This window comes from Camelus dromedarius, chromosome 13 (genome assembly GCF_036321535.1).
Source record: "Camelus dromedarius isolate mCamDro1 chromosome 13, mCamDro1.pat, whole genome shotgun sequence".
NCBI lineage: Eukaryota > Metazoa > Chordata > Mammalia > Artiodactyla > Camelidae > Camelus > Camelus dromedarius.
This window is the reverse complement of record NC_087448.1, coordinates 67,212,832-67,231,483: the sequence shown is the minus strand read 5'-3', so window position 1 is coordinate 67,231,483 and position 18,652 is coordinate 67,212,832. Positions and strand designations below refer to the sequence as shown.

Genomic DNA, 18,652 nt, shown 5'->3' with positions numbered 1-18,652 from the left:
ATTTTCTTGTGAGTGTCATTTGTGAGAATGTTTGTAGTATTTAACTGAGTAATATATTTCCAGTTGAAACAAATCTGAATTAATCTAATCATTCTGACCTACAATGTAGATATATTATACTATAACTGAAATGTCCAAAAAATGAAACAAAACTTCCAAATGAAAGATATAGGCATTTAACATAAACCATTTAAGAATTTATATGTCATAAACACAAAAAGGCCCACAAACAGGCACATGACAGTGAAAATGCTGAAAGTCAAAGACAAGGAGGAAAACTTGAAAGCAGCAAGAGAAAAAGGATGAGTCACTTACAAGGGCACCAATAAGACTGACAGCTGACTTCTCAGCAAAAACAAGGCAGGAAGAAGGCAGGGGGGCAACATACTCAAACTGCTCAAAGGAAAACACTGTCAACCAAGAATACTAAATCTGGCAAAGCTTTCAAACTAAATGTGAAACAGACTTCCCCACACCAAAAAAACAAAACAAGCCCTGACAATCTTTTGCTAGCAGACCATGTTATAAAAAATACTAAAAGGAGGTTGTTCAGGCTCAAAGTGTGACTGTAGACAGTAATTCTAGCCCATGTAAAGAGGGGGGGAAGACCCGTGACAGTAACTGTTTCACTACAAAGGACACCACAGACCCATTTTTTCTTTCTTCTCTTAACTGATTTAAAAAGCAATTGTGTAAAATCATCTCTACGTAAATATTACTGGGCCTGTGATCTATGTAAATGTAATATACATGCTATACGTTTACCAATAACAGCACAAAAGGAGCGAAGTTCTAAGGGGCTTAGGAAACAGGTGGTAAGGTATCAATTGTGACAATGCACTGCTGCATCAGTAACACTAACAGATGCAATACATTTATAAAAATAATGCCACAAAAGGGGAGAAAGGGAATAGACCTATTAGGAGTAACATTCCTATATATTACTGGAATTAAGCTAGTATAAATTGAAAGCTGACTCTGGCAAATTAAGACTTACATGGTAAAACCTAGAGCCAAAATATATACATATGAAAAATCAATAATGAAAATAAAATGCTACACTGGAGAACATTCACTTAACACAAAAGCAAGCAATAAAGGGGGAGTAGTGGGGAAAAGGCGAGAGTCAGGGAAAAAACTTATAAAATCTTGGCCACGGGGTGCCAGCAGATTCCGGCAGGTATTTCAAGGCATCAGTCCCAGTCTGCTCGGGATGCGACCACAAACCGCCACAGGCCGGCGCTTAAACGGCCAGCACCTGTTTCTCACTGTTCTGGTGTCTGCAAGGCAGGGCCGGGTGCCGGCAGGGCCGCTTCTGCCCGAGGCGCCCTCCCGCCTGCACGCGGACCCACCGGGTTCGGAAGTGTCCTTTACAAGGACACTAACCCCACCCGCGAGCTCCACCCTCATGACCTCATCACCCCCGAAGGTCCCACTTCCCAGCTCGTCGCCTCAGCCACTTTCAACACAGCAACGTGGGAAAGCGCATGCACGTTCAGCCTGCAGCCGCGGTGACAGGAACGCCGTCCGGCGGGGCCCCACGAAGCGGCCGGCAGGCAGGAGCGCCGCGCCGCGCACCGAGCGCGCCGGGGGCGCGAGTCGCCGCACAGCGCGGCCGTCTGAGGAGCAGCGCGCGCAGCAGCTCCGAGTCCCCAGACCCGACGTCAGAGCTCGCAGTGCTCACAGCCCAAACCCACGTCGCAGTCCTCAACATAAACATTCAGGTAAAATGGATCTGTACATGTATATAAAGTGACAGGGCAGAAGTATTTCCTAATTTTGAGTACGTGCTGTAAGCTCTAATAACAATAAACTTCTCCAAAAATGGAGATGGCAAGGGTGAACGTCTCCCTCCTGGAAGGGCAAGCGCTGCGCTGCCGCCTCCCACCGGGGCCGCCGGCTCCCACCGCCGCTCCCGCCGCCCGAGGACTCAAGTCTCACTTCCCCTCGAGGACACACCTTCCTGGGGACACGACTCTTCTCCCCGCCCGCCCACCCGCACAGGGCCGGGCAGGAACACTCACTGCTCCTGCTTACCAGCACGCCTCTTCTCTTCTCCGTCTCCTGCTGCCTTGCTTTTCCTCTAGACTCACAAGCACATAGAAAAAAATAAAGTTCCTGAATGTCCAGGCTTTTTGTTCCAACCTATTTCTCTTACGTTTACTGAGAAATCAAATCTAATTAGGGCAGCTGTTCAATAACTGCAAGACAAAAAGTGCTCGAGATTCGGGAATCCTCAAGTTAGAACTTCCCGTGTCATCTTTAAGCACTAGAAGTCTACCTCACACCCTACAGGACTCTGCATACCTTCCCAGCTTGCATAGGAAAGAAACCCCAGGTACCCTTTCCTCTCCTTTCCCCCTGAGGAGGCTCACAGTCTGTCCTGAAGCCTTCTTTCTTAACCCCAAAGATTATCCTTTAATGAAACCCAACTCTCATTCGACTTACAAATTTAAAAGGTCTGACCCCGTCTTTAAGTCCTGAAATATATTCCACATATTCTCTGTTGAGCAAGGCCACGTGGTACGGGTTTCACCCACTGTGCTCATTTTCATGACCTCTCACTCTACAAAGCCTGCATTTATCAGCTCACCAAAAGCTGTGAAATACTGGCAGCTGGCTCTCCTCAGCACCCGGGCACCTCCACGTCTCTCCCGCTGAGGCTGGCGGTGTGCTGGCAGCCTTCAGGCAGAGCCCCACATTCCGCTGCTCCTGCGCCTACAACTGGTAATAACCACCGCTGCCGTCCACCGCGTGCAAAGGCGGAGCTCACAAACCCACTCAAAGTCCTGCCCAGTACTTCGCCTCAGCCCCAAATCCACTGCAAACATGTCAGGAACCAGTTTTCCACATTCAGTATAACAACTCATTTTTTTTTAAGTAAAAAAATGTATACACACGGTGGCAGCAGAAAAATAACACCCCACCCTAATCCTCAAAACCTGAGAATGTTAGACTACACGGCGGGGGGAGGGGGTTAAGGTTCCCAGTCAAGTGACCGAGACAGGGACTTTATCCTGGATGACCCAGATGGGCCTGACTTATCAAACTGCAAGTGAGAGGGGCAGGAGAGTCAGTGTCAGGGCGATGCGCTGTGAGAAAGACCGACCGGCCACCACCAGCTTCGTAAACAGCAGGCGCCCCCAGCCAAGGACTGCAGTCACCTGTAGCAGCAGGAAAAGGAAGGGAAGCCAACTCTCCCCCGAAGCCTCCAGACGGAATGCTGCTTTCCCGACACTGTAATGCCAGCCCAGTAGGACCCACTGCAAACCTGTGCCCTCCAGAACTACAGAAGAATAAATGTATGTTCTTTTAAGCAGCTAAATTAGTGGTAATTTGTTACAACAGCAACAGGAGACTGATACACACACAGATTTTTGGTTCACTTTAAACACTACACATAGAAATAAATACACTCTAATAACCTTAAAATTTGAAAATTAAAGTGACTGTATCTGGTTAGTTCATCCAGCTTTCTGAATCATTTGCTTAAGAATCTGAAGTTGCTTCAATAACAAGAGTAGGAAGTATGTGACTTTGAAACAGAACTCATTAAAAATGGAAAATAAAAGTAAAACTACTTTGTTAATAAGCACTAGTGCACAGTCAAGCCTTATTAACTATAAATCATAGGCAAGAATTTTCATTAGAATCCTAGGTACCTGTTCGCTAGTGCTACCACCAAATTATGTTTAGATATGAAAAAAGCTACTTTACTTTAAAGGGTAGCCAGACTAAATTTATTACTTCGGGAGTGCAATTATGAAGAAAATCTGCATATGTAAGAAAGTTTACATCTCTATAGCTTTAAATGTGACATGAAGAACACATCTACATTCTCTCTGAATGGTTTTTATAGTATTTATTTAAAATAAAAAACTTACAAATGCAGTTAAAACTCTATTCTGAACCTCTAATGAAATGCTGGATTCAGGCAATGGTCATCAACAGTCGCTAAAAAAAAAAAACAAAAAAAACCCCAAAACCATTAAGAGTGGCCGAGAGCTACACAGTAGAAGGATCGTGCTGACAACTCTTGAACCAAAATCAACCTCCCAGTCATGGAGACGAGACACCCGTGCCTCCTACTGTGCTGTGACAGGAAGGACACATCACCTATGACACCTTTTTTCAACACCACCCACCTACTCCCCAATCCCACCCCCATAAAACCAAGCCAAATAAGGAGTCGGGATCAAGCCTCCAGATAGACCAGTTTACAGAAAATACACAGGATGGAGAAGGATGCTCAACACTACTAAGGGACGCAATCAGCAGATGCAGGAAACGGGAGAAGCTAAGGGACGACCTCCTGTCCCAACAGATAAACTGCTGTTCTTAAAAAGACTCACACTTAACAGCTACAACAGCCAAGTACAGTGCACGTACCAACCACATAAAGCATTTGAGACAATCAGGCGATTTCAACCATGACTGGATTGAGGGCACTAAGAAATGGGGGTGGGGGAGCAGAGAGTAAACGATACTGTGGTCGTATTGGGGGTGGAGGACGGGGGAACACTCTGCACTTACTCGGGGAGCAGTGTGGTCCAGCGGCAAAAACTCTAGACAGAACGGAGATCCCGGGCGGAATCCTGCCTCAATTCACTGACCGCAGGACTGCGGTCTGAGGTAGCCTACTGCCCATCTCCTTATCTGTGAAACAATACTACTCCTGTTGGCCCATTTCATAGATTTTCCCATCACTGTTCAGAAAAAAAATGAAGTAATAAAGTGGTTTGAAATGTAAACAATGACACTGGGGAGGTTTCTTCATGGACGTACTGCCACAAAAGTACATTCTGTGTAAGTTATTTTTACTAATGACTGATTCACTGTAAGCGGGTTGTGTTTTTTTCAATTAATTTTCTATGAAACCACTTCCTCTGACCCCTTTTCTCTTGATAATCTTACAAGTAATGAGCTAAAAAGCAAAAAAAGTGTATGCTTGAAATGGGTCTCAGATTGAGGCTCCTCCTCTGCCATCACACCGGGAAGGAAAGCAGCCAGTGCTGTCCCCCGATCTCGGCCCCTGCCCGGCCCCACGGCCAAAGGCAGGCCTTCTCCTCACTAACTCACTCTAGCAAAGTGGGCTCTGTAGGCTACAGATGTGATTATTAAAAACATACGAGTTTTTTTTCTTTAAAAAAACTACCAGACAACTTTTACAGGAGATTTTTGCCTAAACTAATACAAATCCAATCCATTTAACAAATGTGATAAAGTTACTGAAACACTGAACTACTTAAGTAATTTTAATAACTAAACTCTAATGTATTTACCATCAATTTTCATTCATATTTTCGCCTCTTCTCTAAAGCCTTTCCCTTTCCTCACCTTCCCTCAAATTATCTTTCAAATCCCACCCCACTCCCCTCTGCACCACTCTCAAAGACCTTCTCCAGTGGCCCAGGCTTCATTCCGAATGCCCGCCTGTCTTCCATTCAAGCATCAGAACACTCAGCACAACAAGTGTGCATCGTCATTTACACTGTTACTGCTACTGCTACTGTTACGTGTGAGTCTGGTTTTCCCAACTAGACTGCAAGTCCTTTGAGGACACAGACTGACACTAAAGTGCAGCTCTGGTGCCTAGTGAACAAGCCTCCTTAATGAACATTCCTTGACACTGACTGTAAAAACGGACCTGACAGCCCCATTGCTGTACTGAGATCAAGCGTGTCCCCTAGTAAAGACGTCTGAAGCCCTAAGCCCCCGTCCCTCAGAGTGTGGGGCTTGAGAGAGAGCGCCCTCCCCACAGCCTCCAAAGGAGCCGGCTCTGCCTGAGCCTTGATTCTGGGCTCCGGCCTCCAGCAAACTTCTGTTATTTTAAACAACACAAGTTTTGGGTACTTGGCTTTGGCAACCCGAGGAAACTAACAAAACTGATGTTAAAGAGAATGAAAACGTGCAGCCAGTATTACATAACTAAATCTTTCCCAAATGATAGACACTGAAGATTATGGAGAATTAAAATGAGCAGTTTTGACCTAGAATGAAGCAACGTAATGATAAAGAAAAACGTCTGTTAAGTGAAAAGAGCAAGTTGCAAATCAATTTGCAGATTTGATGGGGTGGGGGTGATCTCTCTCTCACACACACACACACACACACACACACACACACACACACACTACTGTATGTTTGTATATGCTCAGGTGATGTCCAGCCCCCGACACACATTCACACACTCTTACAAGCAATTAACTCTTGGAAAGGGCCGCCCCTCCTTCTCTTTGTAGGAGATGGATTTTTTTAATTCACAAACTTTTGTACTTTTTAAAACAATAAATTTTGTTAAACTTTTAAAAAATGAATTAAAAGAAACTACTGCTGCCAAGAAAATCAGAGGTCGTAACGTTCCTTAACAATAACACAGTTAAACCTGAGTGATTTACTTCACTTTAAATTCCTCATTTTGATAGTTCAAAAAATTCATTAATTACTGAACTACAAAGGCATATCTATCACCCCATTTCTAACAGTGACCACGTCGTGACATCTCAGAATCAGTATTCAACACAGGTTGTTGGCAAAAATGACAGCAGGAAAATAAGATAATGTTTACCAACCACCCCATGTCTACCAGGAATATAATTCTGGAGGTTTTACAAATGTTCTATCATTGAATTTCATTTCTCAACTGGGTCATGCCCACTCAGCCCAGCCTTCTCCCTGCCACAGCACCAGGGAACATTTTGAGAAGGCTCGTTAGCTTACGAAACCAAAAATGGACCCAAACATCCTACCTCTTGTTAATAATCAATTCCAGATTTATCATCTCTAAGTTTGCTCAATCAGTGTGCAAAGTACCCAGCAACAGCACCACTAAGAGCCACTCAGCCTCAGGTCCCCATGCACGCTCCCCTCGAAGCTGAAAATGACCAGCGTCACCTCCCACGCCCCCATGTCTGCTGAGATGACCCAGGTCATCATGTGCGGAACTTGCTGAGGCGGTACAATAACCACAGCCCGGTTCTAGCGGTGGAAAGGAGAGATGGTGACATCTGGGGTGGAACGCTGCAATGGGGGGAGGGGGCGAGGACACGAGAAAGGCGGGGCCGGGACGCCTGGAGGGGCAGCACCAGCCAGGGTGGCCACGCCGCCCGGAAAGGACAAAAATAATCAAACCAACCACAAGCAGAGACACAGAGGAGGTGACAGAGCTCACTTGTTTATTTTCGGTTGAAAAGGACCATCTATAAATGTCTTCAAACAAGAAGACAACGATGCAGATAGCCAAGTGTGGTCATCAGGCGGAGGCCTGGCTTTCACAGGGAAAACCATCAGAAGTTGGGAGGCGCTTCCTGCCAGCTCTCTCCTCCTGAGCTGACCATCAGTCCAGACGTCTCCCTGTGAGGGAGACGTAAACCGTCTGAAATTTAAAATATGCAATCAAAACAAATGAAACTAGTAAGCTAGAGAAACTAGCTTTTTTTTTTTAAATGAACTGTCTTTTAAAAGAAACATATGCAAATAATGACAACAAAAATAAAAAATTTGCCTAGCAGAGTCAAAGCACAACTGTATCCAGTTTTGAGCCTCTGACATTTTAAATTTGTTCCAATTCTTGTTCACCTTTAAATAATAACCCTGAGGCCATCAGTCCGAGGAAATCACCAGCGTCACAACCTTAAGTCCATCAAATAATCAAACGGCAAAGGCACTTTATTTCCATTCCTCACTGGTTCCTAGAAGAAAACCAAAGCGTCACCGTTCAAGGCCAAAGTCTGAAACCTTCTAAACATTACATTCTGTTTTACAGAAACAAGAACACCCTTCCTCTATTATTTCAAGACACATCTACCTCATGCAAACTTTAAAGTACCAATCACTACCCACAAGGTACCACCGTAATTATTCTGCATATGAACACCTGCACGACGCAGACTAAACACCAGGGAATCTTCCCAACATCAGGGGAAAAACAAAAAACTGCGGAACAATATTCTAGGAAAAACGCTAACTTCTTCAGCATTACAGTGGATTGTTCCTTAGACTGAAGTCCAAAGCAGAATAAATGTTTTTGCCTATAGGATCTCACATTATAGACATATTTTCCATTCCGTAAGAACAGAAGGCTTTTATTTTCTTCTCTCCTTGCCCCAGGACTTACTCCACTGCTTACTTTATTTGTGCCTGCAAGCGCTCTTACTCTGATCATAATTTGAAAGAATTATGAAAGTTCTCTTCTCAGGGATCCCTGAAAAACTCAGGGAGACTGATACTGTAGAAATTAACACAATTTAGTCACTATAATCTTAGCCCTTACAAAAAAAATGCTAACCAGAAGGAAATTACAGTAAGTTTGCTGACATCAGAAGTAAACTGCTCCTTCACTGCACAAATAATTTGGCCAAGAATCGCATGTCAATAAGAGAACAAAGCCCACAGATACCCAGGTAGGAAAAAAGAAAAACTCTCTGAACCATAAGTTCCTAAAATATTTTAAAAGATTTAAAAAAAAAAAAAAGAGTAATCTACAACTGCTTCATCAATTACCCGAGCATCCCAAGACTAGCATCTTTAAAATACTCATTTTCAAACTCTGTAATGACTTCAACTTTGTCAGCAGTAACTTGTGAGCCCTGCTGTCACTCCCACAGCCATGGCACCAGAACATGCCCCCATCCTCTCCTTATGAGGACAGGAAGGCCTATCAATAGTGATGTGATGATTCTAATTTACGTTTACAGTACAAAGGACTTTCACACGAATCATCCCACTTCACATGCATCCTCTCATCTGATCCAATGGGGAAATTATCACTCCATTTCACAGCTGAAATCAGGAAAGTCGTCCATCCAACCACAAATAACTAGTAAGTGAAATGGGACTCAAAACCACACACACACAGAAAGCTTAGACGTTAGGGACAGAAATTCCCAGATTCTTGTTTAAAAAGGAAGGAAAGCCAATTCTGTCTCAACCAACAAAGCTGCAACACCTTGGCTTGTAGGTATCATCGTGGACTTGGGAGTCAAGAAACGTGGACCCCATCCCTAGTCGACGTGGGGTGACTTGAAGCTTCTTTCTCCAGTCTGTGAAAGTGGGACTAACATTTCCTGAGCTTTCCTAGCTCTAGAAGGATTTTCAAGATGACAGACATGAGAAAGAGTATGAGACTAACGAAAAAAGAAAAGGACTAATGATTCTGAAACTCACAGAGAGCTTGTGGAGATATTAAGTTCTTAGGGGTGACAGCAGTGTGGTGTTACTGTTATATAGACTGTCTTTCTGTTTTAGGCAGGTTTGTTGTTGAGCAGTATTTTGTTTTTTATCTAATCTGATAGTTCCTTCACAATACCACAGATAAATTTAATCCATTTAGATTTATTGTAATTAATGAAATTGAGCCTATTTCTTCCATTTTATTTTGGTTTTCTATTTGTCTTTTTTCCTTTTGAATCATATTTTTCCTATTTTCCTTCCCTCAGAGTTTGAGTGATAAAGCTTAAGTTTCAATTGGTTTGGAAGCAAGAAAATTCATTTCTTGTTTGGGTATGTATTCATCCTTAATTTTTAACATACATATAAAACTTCAAACTTTCTAGTATTGGGTTTTGGGGAGGACAAGATTTAACAGGCTCTAACTACCCATGAAACAATCCTTCCTACCCCACCCCATCTTATCACTGTCATCACCTTTTTTTAATACAACTTTTTAAACAATCAATGTAATATAAAATTTACCAACATACTTCCATCAATTCCAATGTTTCTTTATCCAAACTTTCCTTGGAACTTACACTCCCGCAGGCTAAATGCATATTTTCATGGTACTTCAATGGGAGGCAGTAATTGGTGAACTCTCTGGCCCCTTTCTCTTCTCCAGCCTCATTCCTCCCAAGAGCCCTTCCACTCAAACCACCTCCAGAACCTAAAAGGAGCGCATTATCCCACGAGGTGGCCCCTCTGCTCACCTCTGGAATCCCCTCTCTTCTGTCCACACAACAGACTTCATTTCACAAACTTCAGATCTCTTCTGCGAAGCTTTCTCCTGAAGCCCTCCTCTCTCTCCCAGGAAGAAATAACCACTTTCCCTTTCACACGCTCATCACAGTGACGTGTTGTACACGTCTCTCCTCCTTCCCCACCTTTCTCTCACCATGGCGCACACACACGTCTAAGTGCGGAGCCCACAAGGAGACACAGGTAGGGCTGTTCTTCCGTGGGTGCCGCTGGTAGGGATCTCTGGTCAATCCAGACACCTCCCAGCTGCCCAGGGCCCAAGAGGACTTCTTTCTCTACACAACTGTAACCCACCAGGGAAACACTGAATGGGAAGCTCTGCAAGACCAGAGCTTCTCATGCTCCCATCTTTGCACCCTCAATACCCACATCCAACCTGACACGACATCTCCATGAGTACTTCCGGAAATACTTATGAAGAAAAGGCACTCTTTACGAAAACAAAAAACAGAACACATCGCTATTAACTTAAAAATGATAAAGTCACCCCTCCTCCCATAAAAAGCACTCACACACTTATTCACTGCCAGGCAGAAAGCTTACTTAGGTCACTAAAGTAAAAAGCACTGAAATAAAATCAAAAGCAACAGTGCTCTAACTCCATTAAAAGACACCATGATTAAACCACTGTTCACAAGTCAGAAACACATGGTTGGCTCCCGCACCTAAGAAGCATTTCAATAAGAACATCTGTCAGTTATCACTGAAAAAACATCCACTTCTTGTTTTAACTTGGAAAAAATTTTCTTTGGCACAGTTTTAGACGTGTGGATTACTACAGATGGAGATTCTACGCAAGCTTATACATCGCTCTGTAGACACCCCAAAATTCTTAGAAAAAGCTAATAATCTTTCTTTTGGAGAAGCAGCTGAAAAGAATAAGCCAGTGAGCACAGAGGATGAGGACGGTCTAGGGCACCCCACGCCAGCACGTTCTGTACCAACTGTCACGGACTTCACGCTCTCCCAAAACCCTTCTCGACTGAGTACTTTCGTGAAAGCAAAGGCTGAACAGTTTCTCTTCCAAAACAAATGATGTATGTAAACTGTCTCTTTCATCTCCTTCTAACACAAATTCTGTGCATAGGGTTTTAACTGAGTGAGTCTTATATTTAGGTATTTTCAACAACACTGGGTCTCTGAGTTTTTAATTCTGTAGCCCATAACTCCTCGTAATATCCAGCATTTACCTTTTTCTTCCAACAAAGTACTTTACAGATATTTAAATAATCCTCTTCCAGCCCAAGAAACAAGGAGAGGTTTCAGACAAGCGACCTAAAAGGGAGGTGGGCATTTGCACGGCAGGTGATGAGAAGGACAGAGGCAGGAGGGGATCAGTGCAATGATACGGCCCCAGGAAACACCAGTAAATATAAAGGGAACACGGCCTGAAGCCTACGTCTCATTCTAACCATGACAAAAGGTTGGTGTGCTTTTTTTTTTTTACTATAAAAAGTAAGATTTTTCTTCTGAAAGCAGTATTCCCAACTTACCTAAACATCTAAAACATTTTTGAGAATGTCACAAATTAGAACATTTTTATTCCCAGACAAAAGAAATATAATCTCTTTCTACAAACTATTCAAAACAAGGGGAAAAGCCAATCTACGTCCTTAGTTTGTAGTATAATCTAACCCTTTTAACTTCAAAATAAATGTATGCTTTCGCAGAGGCCTATACCATTAATAAACTGTTTCTCGTGATGAAAATGAACTAAAATAACTGCATTTTATTTAAAAAATTCAATTTTGGTTCCCAGTACTTGCTGAGCTGGCATTAATTAGTACTGCCAACAAGTCCTCCTTACACACTGAGGGGAGAAAATAAATCATTTTATAAAGGTGATAATAATAGCCACCAGCACCACAGAGGGATTAGGTGCCAGTCTACAACCCTGTGAACTGGGTATTACTTCGCTCTCATCCACAGATAAAAAAGCCACGGCACAGAGAAGGAACTTGTGCAAGGTCACACTCACACCGAGGGGAATAAACATAGAATCTCAAAAAAGTGCCCCAATTCAAATCTTTTTTTAAATGGTATTGGAAAAGAAAAAAATGTCAAAAATAGGTAAATAGCTGTGTGCATGAGCCTGTCAGTGGATAAAATGGTATCACTAACCTCCACTAAATACTTTCGAAAAAAGAAATACATCTACTTTGGGCTGCAACCTTCCATAAATTCTATAACAGTTAAAAAAACTGGGAAACTAGGTATAAGCCATTTAACTGTATCTGACTCTATGCTCCTCACATTCCCTAAAACACAGTTAGGCCCAACCTACTGAGTGGGAGAAAACACTGCAAACCACGTATCTGATAAGGGACTGGCATCCAAAATAGATAAAAGAATTCATACAATTCAACAGCAAAAACAATCTAATTTAAAGATGGCTTAGGATCTGATTCGAAAGATGACACACAGACGGCCAACAGGCACATGAAGAGACGCTCTACATCACTAGTCATGGGGGAAACTGAAATCAACACTACAGTGACACATCGGGGGAGGGCAGAGCTCAGTGGCAGCGTGTGCTCAGCATGCACAAGGCCCAATGGGTTCAATCCCCAGTACCTCCGTTAAAAAAAAACCCACAATGACATATCACCTCACACCCATCAGAATGGCTATCATCAAAAAGATGAGAAATAACAAGTGTTGCTGAGGATGTGGAGAAAAGGGAACCCTTGTGCACTGCTTTTGGGAATGCAAATTGATGCAGCCACTACAGAAAACAGTATCGATGCTCCTCAAAAAAATTAAAACTAAAACTACCACACAATCCAGCAATTCCACTTCTGGATATTTACTGAAGAAAATGAAAACACTAATTCAAAAAGACAAATGCATCCCTATGTTCACTGCGGCATTATTTACAACAGCTGAGATACGGAAACAACCAAAATGACCACCAACGGATGAAAGGATAAAGAAGCTGTGGTGTATGAATACAACGGAATATTACTCACCCATAGAAAAGACTAAAATCTTGCCATTTGTGACAACATGGATGGACCTAGAAAGTATTATGCTAAATGAAGTATATCAGACAGAGAAAGACAAATAAATTATCTCACTCATATGTGTAATTTAAAAAACAACCCCCCCCACAAGCTCATAGAGAACAGACTGATGGTTGCCAGAGGTGGAAGGGGAGAGGGGAGAGATGGGTGAAGGGGGTCAAAATGGAAAAAAGAAAATAATTAATTGACTGATGAATTAAACATGATTAGAGTTCCCAAAACGCTATCAATAATCATTTATAAACTCTCAACGGATCAGAGAACACTGAGTTTTACATGTAGAAGGAAACACAGAGCATTTGCCAGTGTCTAGTCCAAACCCTTCATTTTACAAAGCTTGGAAGGCTTTAGAGACTTCCCCATATGTACAGATCTAAATGTCAAAACCCAGACTAGAAGTTTCCTTCTGGTCCAATTGCTCTTTTAAGTTTCTGGAATTGAACAACTGAAAGAGAAATCAAAACAAAATTAGATTATTTAAATCTAAAAAAATGAAGGTTTCTGGAAAGGAATTAATACTAAGTAAACAGATGCTTAAATAATCTTTCTCGGGACAGTAGATTTTCAGGAAAGCTTCAATAAATGTGACTTTAAAGGCAGGAAGAAAGAAACTTATGACAAAATGGAAGTGGACTCAGTCTCTGGGGGCTTGGTCAGAAGCCCAGAACCAAAGATAAGCAGGTACATTATTGTAAGTCTGGCTGAAACAGGCCACATGGATCGTGGGAGAGTAAATAATTAGCCTACTTTGAGATTTATTATAAAAACCAGAGGTGGAAGCAGAAAACCACAGGAGGTAATAAGCAAAGTCACACATAACAAAATGAGACCAGTATCTTCACACATGTTGCACATAATGGAACATGGTATTTAAAACCATACTTTCTAAGCATATTAAAAGTTTCAAATCCCAATGGTCTTACCTTTACTTGTGGTCAGTGCCAATAACACACGGCGAAAACTAAAATGTAAAATTTTATCTGGGGTACAAGCTCAATTAAATTTTTTTAAAAAGACAAAATAAGCACTGGGAAGTAAAGTTGTTTTCTTTGTGCTTCCTTAAGAGTTTCCAAACTCTTATTTATAGAGCATTTTCCAAATTTTCTATAATGAGCATGTATAATTTTTTTAAAAATTTTTATTAAAGTATAATTGATTTACAGTGTTGTGTTAGTTTCTGGTGTACAGCAAAGTGATTCGGCTATATATATTCTTTTTCATATTCTTTTCCATTATGGTATAATACAGGATATTGAATACAGTTCCCTGTGCACTGCAGTAGGACCTTGCTGTTTATCTACTTTATATATAGCAGTTTGTATCTGCTAATCCCAAACTCCTACGTATAATTTTTAATGTCCAATATGCATTTTAGTCAAATTCAAAAGATCAGCAGGCTTATATGAAACATTTATCATACTTATTCTAAACATTCTCTCCACTAAGGTCCTGAAACACATGTTCAAACATTCTTTATCAGTATTAAACCAACCGTTTATATGACAGAAGACTCCTTATTTTTGAAGTTTTCATCCCTCTTAAATCAACATTAGAAACAGCAAAATTAGTAAACCAATGGCAACTTAGCTTGAATGTTCCTATCACAGAAATACTATTTTACTAATAAAACATTAACAAAAATTAATTAAATATTTCACTAATAAAAGAATTATATCCATCCTATTTCTTGAAAAAGGAACAAGGAATTTTACTATTTAATATTCTGACTATATGAATCCCTCCGCCCCATCCCCAACAAGGCACAGGCTTTGCGGTTTTCTCTCCTTCCCTCTTTCTGGAGTGATAAACTGCACTGACCACACACACATTTGACTCCTGGTCAGTGACTCAAGTCTCAGTGAGACTCAAACAATTAGACAAGACAAACAGCTGGTCTCACCTGGGACCTTCCTGCAATAAGCCAGTTATTCACTGTTACATACGGTTCCCACGCCCAGGGTGCCGCGCTAGGCAAGGTTTTTTGAAGTAAAAGACCCACTGAGCAGCTGATTTGTGGCCTCGGCCTCACTGTGTTCTAGGGGATGGAGATGACCCCCTAGTGTCGGGGGGGTGGAAAGTAGCCAGGCAGGGCCCCCATGACCTACCACCTTCACCAGAACAACTTCTCCTTCAGCCAACCCTCTCCCAATACCCGCTCCCAGCGGGGACTCCCACCACTGGAACCTGAAGAGTGCGGAGCCCCCACCACGGCGCTCCTCGGGCAGCCCTGACCCTGACCTGTGCTGTCACTTTCTAGTCCTGGGCCACCAAAAGCTCCTCTACAACTCCCACTTCAATTTCAAAACACAGGTCACCCCTCTATATGTGTTCAGCCACTCTCCCCATTATTTCACAACTGTTAAGCACACTATTAAACACTAGGCAGCTGCTCTTTGCCAAGTCTGAAGCTACTTTAGCAGCAAAACAAGCACCACATGATACTGAAATTATTTCTTGGACCAATAACAAGAGGCATTTCTACAGGTACCTTGAAAATGTATTCACTGCAGCCTAAACATAATCATTCATTTGGGTCAGGCTAAAACACGAACCTAAGAGAAACAAACTTCACTAATGTTCACCCGTCAGCGGAACAGTAATCTAGAATGAGGCATATCTGAAGAGATTTGCTTTTAACAGTTACTCAGACCAATTAAGGTACTGCTGATTTGCCCAGGTACTTTATGCTGACAAATGACAATATTACGTCGCCGTTCTTATTTACGGAATAAAATTTCAAACTCGTTATAAATCTTTTCCCACCTGCTGATTCTCTGAGAAATCGTTCTGTTTTGGTGCGGCCCCTGTTCTCTCCACCACTCCCCACACAACCCCAACCTCAACCACGTTTTACCAGACTCACTCCCCCTGGACATGGGCAGGAGAAACGAAGGGCTCTGGGAAACCTCTACTGTCTGCACAACTCCACCAACTGCAGAAATAAAATGACAGTCCTTCCCCTTACGGTCTTTACAATCTAATGAACAGATTAAGAGAAAAATTTACAATACAGGAAGCATGGTAAGTGCTACTGAGATGACAAAAATGCTGTGAAATTAAATGTGGGGGATGGGCAGGCATAGAATTATTCAAGTAGGGCTACCTGCTTGAAACAGCTATGAACGTGCCAGAAATTCACAAAGGCATAGAGGTAAGCATCTTTGCTTTTCTTGACTGTCAGTTTTGTAACTGTCAGAAGATAGAATGAAGTTTTCTTTAAAGAATAAGACTGCAGATCACTTTGAGATGTGCAGCACCATTCTGGGAGCACACCAGAATTTATTCAAATAGGAACACAGACACACCCAATTTTAACACTACGTTTGGAGCAATCTCATTTGGCCAGGCCCTGATGTTTCTGTATCCACCAATGATACACACAGGCCACACACAGTTAATGCACCTGTACAGCAGCCCTAGAAAGACCTCAGAGGTCTAAAATTCTTGAGATCAAAATCCCACTTACTCAGTGCGTGACTTGGCAAATCTCTCTGTGCCTCATTTTCTTAACCTGGTTAGAGCACGTATTAATACGTTTACGTAAATACTGTTTGTCTCCCTTAACTAGAATGTAAACACCATGAAAGTAGAAGCAGTCTTGGTCACTGCTGTATCCCCAGCACTCAGCTTAATCTCTAGTACTTAGTAGGCGCTAAATGTATACCTGATACACTTGAGCGGATGAACAGGTCAGTAAATAATAACACAACACTCAGAAACTCTAGACTTTGACAACTGAACTATGATCCAAACAATATGTGTAGCTCAGCAATCTGGCAAGATTATCACTTTCAAAGATTTAATTATCACATTCCTTTTGAAATAAAGTAAGATAATAACTGGCATAGCTAAAAATAATTAATCTACACGACCCTGGGAAATCCTCTTAATACAGTCCCTTTAACATCAATGCTTTCTTAAAATGTGAGTTGAGAGAAAAACAAACACCCATTTGAGAAAATGGATTCTTCAGTGATTCATCCTTCAATATGATTTAATACTGTAGACTTTAATCCCTTCTGATTTCAGCCATTTTTCATACTGTTCCCCAGAGTGCCCTATAGAATCTGCTTTTAAAGCATCTTTCCGATCTGATTCACACCTTAAAGAAAGGTACATGAAACGTACTACCTTTAAATGGAAGATTGCTTGGGGGATTTCCTGTATGAATAAAGAGGGCCAGTAAGACAGAAAACTGAAGGAAAGATTTCAGAAGTCTATAATAACATAATCACTAGGCCACGTTGTGAAGAATAACTTTTTTCTGTGACGGCTCATCATTAAGATCGCTAAATGGAAGTCTTAAGGAGCTGATGAAACGAATTCGCCCCATTGTTTGGAAAACAGGTCCTTCTGGCCAAGCACAAAACACCAAGATTTAAATGCACACACGTTCTGCTTAACTCGGGACTTTTCAACAGGCATTAGCACTTTCCCCTGAAAGTCGATTTAAATGCCCCAATAACAAACATACAGCAACCCTCGCCGTCAGTTCCTGCCCAGGAATACTTGAAACCGCACGCAGATGCAACTGGCGCATTAAAGTAAACAAATGACAGGAATGCTTAAGCTGTTTTCGAGATTAACGTGGATTCGCAAAGACAAGACTGCCACCTGGACACACGGTGGAAACGAGAGAGCTCTTCCTCTCAGGAAGAGTAGAAAAGGGGGAAATTTTTCAACAGCACTTATTTAAAGTTTCCACCTTCACACACACACCCCGTCCCTCGGCCCCGGTGGGGGATCTTGGCCTCGCCAGAGGCGCGGGAAGGAAACCCGAGCCTGATTTCCGTCCCCTCCCGGCCGGGAAGGAGACCCTGCCTTCCTGCCGCAGACCCCACGCCCGGGGACCCTGCCACCCGGCCCAGCCGCCGCGGACGGAAACGCGGGCGCTGCTCGCGTCCTTCCACCTCCATCCCCGACCAGGCCCGCGCCCCGCTCGCGCGCCCACAGCCCGGGGCGCCCCGACGCCGCGGGGGGACAGAGCGGCCGAGCCCGGGGCACCGACGACCGGCACCCACCCCCGCCGCCACCCTCGCGCCGCCCGCTCCCGGGGTCTCTCCGCCCGCGCTCGCGCCCCACCGTCCAACCGCCCCCGCCCGGCCGCGCGCCGCCCCCGCCCGGCGGCCGGACCCGCGCCAGGCCCCGCGGGCGGCGAGGGGCGGGGACGAGGGCTGCCGGCGGGGCCCCGGCCGCCCGCCCGCCGCCCTCCCGTCGCACCTACCATGGTACAGATGGAGGCGAATTTGGAGACTGTCATTAGGATTTCCATCCGCCCAGCGCCATCTTCCACCCAATCACAGCGGCGGCGGCGGGCGGGGGAGGAGGGCAGCCGCGCCGCCCGCTCGCACCGCAGCCCGCGGGCGGACCCCGAGCCGCCGCGGACCCACGCACTGAGCCTGCTAAGCCGCCGCTGCCGTCGCCGCCGCCGGCGCTCCGGCTCTCCCCGCCGCGGGCCCCAGCCCCCGCCTGCCGGCCGCCCGCCCCCGGCTCCTCCCCGTCGCAGGGCGCAGCCGCTGCCTCGGGGCCCGCGCCTGCCCGCGAAGCCGCCCGCCGCACACCCCGCCCAGCGCGCTGGGGAGCGGGCTCCGCTGAGGCCCTAATGCCCGTCCTGCCTAGCAGCTGCGTGGCCCGGCGGCGCGCCCCGCCCACTCCGC

The 18,652-nt window shown here is 44.0% G+C and overlaps 1 protein-coding gene across 1 annotated transcript in view; it reads right to left on the bottom strand.

Annotated features, from left to right (window-relative positions):
- The window catches only part of USP12 (ubiquitin specific peptidase 12), a 68,445-nt gene extending 50,003 nt beyond the window's left edge, over window positions 1-18,442 (bottom strand). The window contains exon 1 of the mRNA XM_031465791.2: window positions 18,220-18,442. Coding sequence (XP_031321651.1) covers window positions 18,220-18,267 — 48 coding nt within the window. The 5' untranslated portion in view covers window positions 18,268-18,442. The remainder of the gene's footprint in view (window positions 1-18,219) is intronic.
- Between the last annotated feature and the right edge of the window lie 210 nt (window positions 18,443-18,652).